This window comes from Helianthus annuus, chromosome 16 (genome assembly GCF_002127325.2).
Source record: "Helianthus annuus cultivar XRQ/B chromosome 16, HanXRQr2.0-SUNRISE, whole genome shotgun sequence".
Classification (NCBI taxonomy): domain Eukaryota; kingdom Viridiplantae; phylum Streptophyta; class Magnoliopsida; order Asterales; family Asteraceae; genus Helianthus; species Helianthus annuus.
This window is the reverse complement of record NC_035448.2, coordinates 93138512-93147203: the sequence shown is the minus strand read 5'-3', so window position 1 is coordinate 93147203 and position 8692 is coordinate 93138512. Positions and strand designations below refer to the sequence as shown.

The 8692-nt window shown below is 34.2% G+C and overlaps 2 protein-coding genes across 2 annotated transcripts; both read left to right on the top strand.

Annotated features, from left to right (window-relative positions):
• Positions 1-2893: 2893 nt before the first annotated feature.
• Positions 2894-4765, top strand: LOC110919427 (protein FAR1-RELATED SEQUENCE 5-like). The gene is made up of 6 exons (XM_022163696.1): positions 2894-3001; positions 3070-3173; positions 3379-3499; positions 3701-3805; positions 3961-4263; positions 4457-4765. Exons 1-6 carry the CDS (start codon positions 2894-2896, stop codon positions 4763-4765), a joined length of 1050 nt encoding a protein of 349 aa, XP_022019388.1.
• Positions 4766-6430: 1665 nt separating this feature from the next.
• LOC110916291 (probable aquaporin TIP-type RB7-5A) lies at positions 6431-7739 on the top strand. The gene is made up of 3 exons (XM_022161033.2): positions 6431-6594; positions 6787-7037; positions 7136-7739. The coding sequence occupies exons 1-3, from the start codon at positions 6468-6470 to the stop codon at positions 7493-7495; spliced, it is 738 nt and encodes a 245-aa protein (XP_022016725.1). The 5' UTR covers positions 6431-6467; the 3' UTR covers positions 7496-7739.
• The last annotated feature ends 953 nt before the right edge of the window (positions 7740-8692 follow it).

Below are 8692 nucleotides of genomic sequence, written 5' to 3'. Positions count from 1 at the left end.
AATTTATGGCGAAGTTTATATTTGAAAACAAAGTTAAAATATATTTGTAAACACTTGTTCGAAAATATTTTCTAAGTGTTGGAATTTTTAGAAAATTTCGCCATAGTTTCCTTTGTAAATGGAGGTGTCCATGCTATCTAGCATATCGTTTTCTTTTCAAAAATTCATTCAAACAATCAACAACAAAACACTAACTATCTTATACTCACCAAGTGTAGAAACAATACACTTTACATGGTAACATTAACTTGATCTTTCATAAAAACGCGTAGTAACTTGGTGAAGTGTTTAGTGGTTTTAGTCACCTTCCAAAGTGTATTTACTTTTGTTAAAACCTCATTCTCGGGATTTCTAGATGTTTACAACTTGTGAACTCATTTTACAAAAATATTTATTTACAACATCTTCATGTTTTACTAGCCTTCCTCACTTATTTTATTTCCAAAAATAATGTAAGTGCAAGAAAAGTTATGATCTTTCAAAAATCATCTTTTTAACTTGGTTTTTCTTGGAAAATCATACACAAGTCTTGGGTTCACAAGTTTACTAGTTCATTTGGTTTGTTACTTTGTAAGAAAATCATTTTTACTTTCAAGTTCATGTTTAGTCTAGAAGATGATTATTTCATGAAAACACATAATCATCTCCTAACTTGTTAAACCATGTTTTTAATCATACTCTAACAAGTTCCATATGATGATCAATCATCATATTACTAGTAATCATCAAGCAAACATCATACATTCACTAAACAACATCATATCAACCATATATCATCATATATCATCTTTATGTTTAAGCTTTAAGTTTATGATCTTTAGTGTTCTTGTATGATTCAACATAATATAATCTTTAACCACTAAACATATGAAGTATCAAGAGTTTAAAGAAGTCTTACAACTAGCTTAAAGCTAGGGAAGATCAATGGAGAAAATGAGTGGATAAAAGCACACAAGAGAGGTCCTTCAAGATCCGAGCTCACCAAACCTTCTAAATCACCTTCTAACACCTTGTAGTACTCTTGGAATACTTGAGATTGCAACAAAAAAAATGGTGGTGGTGGGACTATGTTCGGCCGTAGCCTTATGTGTGGGAGAGAAGGAATTGTTGTGGAGTGAAGGTGATGAGATGATTGGTTCATATAACCCACTAACTCTTTTATCCTTTGGTCATAATGTTCTATCAAGTACTAACAAGATCTAGCATATCCAAAGAGAAGATCACATGGGATTTAGGAAGATATTAGGAAGATTTTGAAATGATCTTTGATGTGGGACCCCTAGTGAACCGTCAAATACATGGGGGGAAGGGGGTGATTTGTAAATTGTTTGGTAAGTAGGTGATTTAGTAGGGTGTTAAGTATAAGTCTTGAGTTTAGTGTGTTACTTGAATTATGTAATGTGTTATAGTGCTCGGGAACCATAACTAGCTCAGAAAAAGTGAAATAATACTTTTAACAATACTTTTGTGTTCTGGGTAATGTCTGGTTGTTCGGTTAGATACCGTTCTGTTAAAGTGCTAAGTTATATCGTGTAGTGTCTTTCATGTAACCTTTTGTGACACTTTTAATTCCCGGCACTTAGGAAAGCATACAGGACCATTTTTGCCATAATTTTGCATATTACTAGCATGTTAAAATGCTGAATTTTGTTAATTAATGCAGAATTCTGCACTTAGAGTGGGTTTTAGGCACTTTCCGGCACTTAAACTATCACCTAGTGACGCAGTTTTATGGTCCTTACTTCCCTACACTCCATACTAGTGTAGTACCTTGTCCCTGGCTCATACTGGGCCTCAAAATATTGTCTGTCTATGTACTGGCACTGTCAGTATATTTTTGAGTTATCTGCTCACTGTGCTAACTGTGCTTTGTGCATCAAGTATGTCACTAAAGTTTGTATGTAATAAATGGTGTGATAGTAAGAAATGTGATGCACATGTATGTATGATACAGAAATCATAAAGCAGTTTATATCATCAGTTGTAATTAAGCACAGTCATTAAGCACAAATTTAATATTAATTAATTGTACGGATACCTGTAATTTTGAGGGTTGTCACATTTAAATTGTTCAATGTCTGATGTTTTTGTGTAATCGTTTAATGATTTTTGTATGATTATAAATGATTGGAAGGTATTCAAGGTTATTAGAGGATAATTAATATGAAAGCAAAGTGTTTAAGTTCGCATGTTATGAGTCTAACGTTTCGCATGTGAAGTTAAACCTAAACGCTGATTTCGCATGTTATGATATCAAAAATCGCATGTGTAAAACATATTATCAAAATATCAATTTCGCACGTTATGAGTCCAACAATTCTCACGTTCATATGACGAAAGTTTGGAGTTTCAATATATCGCATGTTATGAGTTCAATAAATCGCCGTGTTATCTCTTTTTATTTAATTATGTAGATGAAAGGCTTTATATTCCGGAGGTTGAAGCATCAGCTACACCTGTGGTTGGAATGCAATTTAGTTCTCTCGAACAAGCCTACGTGTTTTACCAAACATATGCTAAGTTAGCTGGTTTTTCTACCCGCAAAGGTGGTGAAGTACACATCGGTGGTATAATCAAAACTAAGTATTTTGTTTGCTCTAAAGAGGGACATAAGCCATTGTTTATTGACGATGCTTATTCGAAGTCAAAAAAGCCATACAAATCAAGGAATAGAGGGACCATTAGAACTGGGTGCAAAGCTCAACTTATGATTTGCTTGGTGGATGGTAGATCATATACAGTCAAGAAATTTGTTAATGGTCATAATCATAAGTTTGTATGTCCACACGATATTCATATGCTGCCAGCTTACAGGAAATTGTCAGAAGTCCAAGAGGAAATGATATGGGAACTACGTACTCTAAACCTTGGCCCTGTCAAAGCTTTTCATATAATGAGGAAACGATACGGTGGTTTTGAGAATGTTGGTGCCACGGTCGATGATTGCAAAAACTTTAGAACTCGAATTAATAGCTATATAGGAGAATATGACGCTGATATGGTGATCAATAGGCTGACTGACAAAAAAGAATATTAGTTGATTTTTCTTTTGAATATTCTGTTGATGAGGATAAACGGTTAACTGGTTTGTACTGGGCCGATGGGTTATGCAAGCGTAACTTTATGGAGTTCGGGGATGTGATATCGTTTGATGCTACTTTCAAAACAAACAAGTAAGTGTTACATTAATGTTTTTTAATATTTTCGCATGTTATATGATTTTCTAAACCGGGAATATCACATGTTAATAAACATGAAAGTTAGGTGTTGAATATATCGCATGTTATACTGTATATTTCACATGTTATATTGTCTATTTCACATGTTATACTGTCTATTTCGCACGTTTACTAAATCATGAATTATATTGAATTTCAGGTATAAGATGGTGTTTGTTCCGTTTACTGGGATTGACAACCATTGTCGAAATGTAACCCTTGGAGCTAGGTTGTTGGCATCGGAGAGCATTGACTCTTATAAATGGCTTCTCAATTCATTTGTAAATTCATTTGTAAATTCATTTGGATGTCAGCCAATAGTTGTAGTGACAGACCAAGAGCCTGCGATGAAACAGGCTATCGAGGGTGTTTTTACCACCAGCAGACACATATAAGGTAGATTATGCTATATTGTGTGTCATTAGCATTTTTTACACTATATATCCATTACATGCTGATATGAAAACCATTTATCGGTGTAGGTTGGACACGAGTTGTGCAACAATGAGGAGTTTAAAAGGAAGATGTGTGATATTGTATGGACTGATTCCATTGAGCCAAAAGTATTTGAGAGACAGTGGAAGTTGGTAATGATTGAGTTTGGTCTTACCCAAAATAAATGGATTGATGATATGTCTGTAATGAGATCCATGTGGATTCCGGCTTTTTACCGACACAAGCCAATGTCTGGACTTATGAGAACAACTTCAAGATCAGAGAGTGAAAACCATTTTTTTGCAAGGTGGCTAATTCACAACTCACTCTTGTAAAGTTTATGAACCATTTTGACGGTTCAATGGATGTCCAATGGTTCAATCATAGAAAGAATGATCATATTTCAAGATATACTGAGCCTGATGATTGGAGCAAAACTACTTTGAAAGCAGATGCTGCTAAGATATACACCAGGTCTATATTCTTCGATCAGCAGACAAAGATATATGGAACTATTAGTGAATGTCTGCCAATGGACACCAAAATCGAGGGTGACCAATTAAGGATATCGTTGAAAGATTTTAAAGCTCACGGAGAAGGATTTTTAGAGGTAATACATAATATATTTTAAAACATGCAATTTTTGACAAACCCATGCGAATTTAATACAGAATATGTTTTATAACATGCGATTTTGACGAACACATGCGAATTTAAATTATTTTCAAGAAACTCATTTTTTTACACATGCGATTTTGTTCACATACACATGCGATTTTAATTTTTTACTTTTTTTTCTATAGATGTGTTTCAAGAGACTTGAAGAAGATGTAATTGCACAATGTAGCTGTCTGCGTTTCCAACAGTATGGGCTGCTATGTAAACACATCTATTTCTTTTTCAAGATGTTAGGAGTTAAAGAAATACCAAACAAATATGTTATGAGGAGATGGACAAAAGATATGGTTCCGAATGAATTAAACTCCACGTTTGATGTAAAGGTCGATGCTAAGGATGAGCAATACAATGCTAAACAGATTGCTCGCAAAATCATGTATACAGGGGAGTATTTGGTTAGCAATTTGATTACTAACCTTGATCAACTCGTTTAGTCAGGGATCAAATGAAGGAGGTTAAAGAAAAAGTGAACCAGAGTCGTATAACCAAGCCGCTTGATCCAAAGTTTGACCGGTTTTCAAAGTTGACTGGTTATCAACAACCAGTAACTAACGTACCTCCTACTGTCCGTGTCCCAACCGGTATAAGAAACAAAGGTCGTGGCTCGCATAAAAGGATTAAATCAAAGAAGGAACAAATGATCAGCCGCAAAGAGAGGAGGACAAGGACGTGTAGTGTATGCAATTAATTGTCCTTTTTCCGGATTTTACACAAATGGTCCATTTTATTCCTCCGAAAATATAAATCCTCAACTTTTAGAAAATACAGTTTTAGCCCCTACACTATTACTATATTTTATAAATCCTTAACTTTTGAAAATTTAACCCCTATACTATTACTCCATTTTACACCCCATAACTTTGAAAAATTGCAATTGTTACCTAACCCAAACTAATATCTACATATTTAACTAATTTTTCTTTCGCTATTTTCTTTAAAAAAAAAAACTAATTTGTCGTTGTGTATAAGAAATTTGTAAAGTATCATTTTGAACAACTCGAGTTTCTAAAGTTTTGAATTTATCATTTTCGTTCCTTTATTTAATTTTTTTACGTTGTTGTTTTTATTTATGTGTTGGCATAAATTTGAGTTGATCTATGTTTCAACGTAATATTATTCTGGAAACAAGTCAGGTCAAATATAATACGTTTTCGTACTTATTTTGTGTATGTTTCCAGTTGGTTTACGTTTCTCCGTAAATTTAGTTTCGAATCGAAATCGAATGGGGTTAGATATAATACGTTCTCATTTGACGGTATAAATTCGGGTTACTATTTGTTTCGACCACGACGCGCTAGGGGTAAATTTTCAACCCTTGATTATGCATTTTTTGTAAATTTCCTATCTATGAGTCAGGTCACATATAAATACGTTATGATTGTACAGTATAAATTTAATTGCTTTACATTTTGATCCAATCACAATGGTATTGAGTTAAATCGGATTCGTCAAGACGCGCGTTTTCATATGGTTAATGCATCACATAGCATTTGAACTAATCCGTTCGATGTTTGTAATGTACCAGTACAGCAACGCGCGCGAATCTAATTACTGGTATTATCTAATTTACCTCAGAATCTATAATTGCGTGTAAGTTCGGAAGGAACACTTTTACTTGATCAAACTCGTGTTAAACCACTTTGGAATAGATGAAGTAACGTTTAGTCTGTCAAATATGTCCATACCTTATGCTATATACCATATCTTTACATTATTTTTTAGCCGTCGCGTAGTACTTTATTCGATATTTAAATGAAGATGATTCCCTCCTTCAATCATTTGGGGCTCACTTTTAATTAATTATTCCATAACTCATAACTGATATTTTCTTCTTAATTTCACTAACTATTTCTAATGATTCATATTATTATTGTTAATTATTAGTTTCTTGTCTCCACTCATTCAGAAAATATTTCAATTGTTAGGCCGGTGGGTTGGCGCCAATGCCTCCAAATATTGTCTATACATCAAGTTCATTAGTCTCCATTTAAATTGATTCCAAAATAATTATATGAAATAAAATGATGCCTATTATTTTATGTAAGCTTTTCTTTTTCAAAATGGACACTATATAACCTTTGTTGAAGGAATAGGAAGTCACAAGTTTACGTTTTGAAGCATATAAAAGCCTTAAAAATGGTAAAGTTGGCATTCGGTGATTTGGGTGATTCATTTAGTGCCACCTCACTCAAGTCTTATTTGGCAGAATTCATAGCTACACTTCTTTTTGTGTTTGCGGGTGTTGGATCAGCTATCGCTTATGGTTAGTTTGTTTAATACAAGAAAGTTGTGCATACGAAGTTAAATGCTAAGTAACCCATTTTATGCAATCCAGTACTAAATAATACATTTGTTATTTTTGGCGTTCGACATGGATGAGTTGATCTTAGATATAGTTTTTGTCTGCAACAAATGCAAACTATTGTAACATGAATTTCAATATGAATCTTTGTAGGTAAGCTCACAGCTGACGCAGCGTTAGACCCTGCTGGATTAGTAGCTATTGCTGTGGCTCATGCTCTTGCATTATTTGTTGGAGTCTCAGTGGCTGCTAACATCTCAGGCGGCCATTTGAATCCAGCTGTCACCTTTGGACTGGCGATTGGTGGCAACATCACTGTTCTAACCGGCTTGTTTTATTGGATTGCCCAATTGCTTGGTGCCATTGTTGCTTCATTCCTTCTTCAGTTTGTCACCGGTGGATTGGTAAAACTAATTGTTTATCTTTAGGAAATTTGTTAGTTATGTTTTGTCTTGTTAATTATATTAAAATATTGAATGTGGGTTGTTTTGTTATTTGGTAGCCTGTCCCAACCCACGGAGTTGCAGATGGCTTGAGTTCTATCCAGGGAGTGGTGTTTGAGATTATCATAACCTTTGCTCTAGTTTACACAGTTTATGCGACTGCAGTTGATCCCAAAAATGGCTCACTCGGAACCATTGCACCTATTGCAATTGGATTCATTGTTGGAGCTAACATCTTAGCTGCTGGTCCATTTAGTGGTGGTTCTATGAACCCTGCTCGATCTTTTGGACCTGCTGTGGCTAGTGGAGACTTCTCACAAATTTGGATTTACTGGCTTGGACCACTTATTGGTGGTGGTCTAGCCGGGCATCTCTATGGTGATGTATTTATTGGATCACATGATCCACTCCCCGCCTAAAAGAGACTATGCCTTAGAAGATCTAATAGTTCTTTGTCGTCAATTCTATTTCGTGTTTCTTTTCAAGGTTGAAACTGTGATATCCTCTTTGTATGGGAATAATTTTGAGAATTCTTGAAGGTGAAGGCTCAATTTGAATGAGATACAAATATATCTCTTTCTATATGACCACCTCATAATCTCAAATTTGTGCTTAATTATATCTTCCTTTGGTGAACTTTAAGCTTGTAATCTTGAGATGTGACCAAGTGTGTATAGCCCATTTAATTATTTTGAATCATGCATTACACAATATAACTGTGTATCTTCTCCACGTACTTAATCAACACAAAGGTTTAAAGCAAAATCGAATATTTCGCTCACTCGCAGAACGAAACCCCTAAACCCGAGACTAATGAAGTGTGTGTCCACCTAATGTTTCGGACAAACCACCATTGTCAATTGAAAAACAAAACAGAACAGTTTTTTTTTTTTTTAATTGTAAAATGTTATCTAGGGAGTTGTATACGTATATAGTTATACATTATGATTTCAAAAATCCAAAACCGGTTTAATTGGCAATTTTGAGCCCGTTTGCGGGTAAATGGGCTAATTTGAGTTGTATTTGTGTAATGGGTTAAATTAATAGAAAAATAGGCAAAAGATCAAATACAAATAATCTTAACATACTAAACATACAAATTGAAGGAAAACCCAAAAAGACAAGGTGGCATTTTTGTAATTACCACCAACTATCAAAGTTACAACCAAAAATACCTAAAAAAACACAAATTTTTTTTTTAACATTTTTTATTAAAAAATCGCTACATTTCGTTAGCAAAAAAAAAAAAAAAAAAAAAAAAAAATTTTTTTTGGCTGCTACTAAAAGTAGCGATTTTTTAATAAAAAATGTTAAAAAAATAAAATAAAATAATTTGTGTGTTTTTTTTTATTTTTTTAGATTTTTTTAGGTTTTTTGGGGGGTTTAGTTTTTAGCATTTTAGCTTGGGTGGGGGGGTTAGGTTTTTTTTAGGTTTTTGGGGGTGGGGGGTTAGGTTTTTTTTTAGGTTTTTGGGGGGGGGGGGGGGGGGTTAGGTTTTTTTAGGTTTGGGGGGGGGGGTAGGTTTTTTTTAGGTTTTTGGGGGGTGGGGGGTTTAGGTTTTTTTTGGGGGTGGGGGGAGTGGTTAGGTTTTTTTTAGGTATATTTGTAGAGTAACT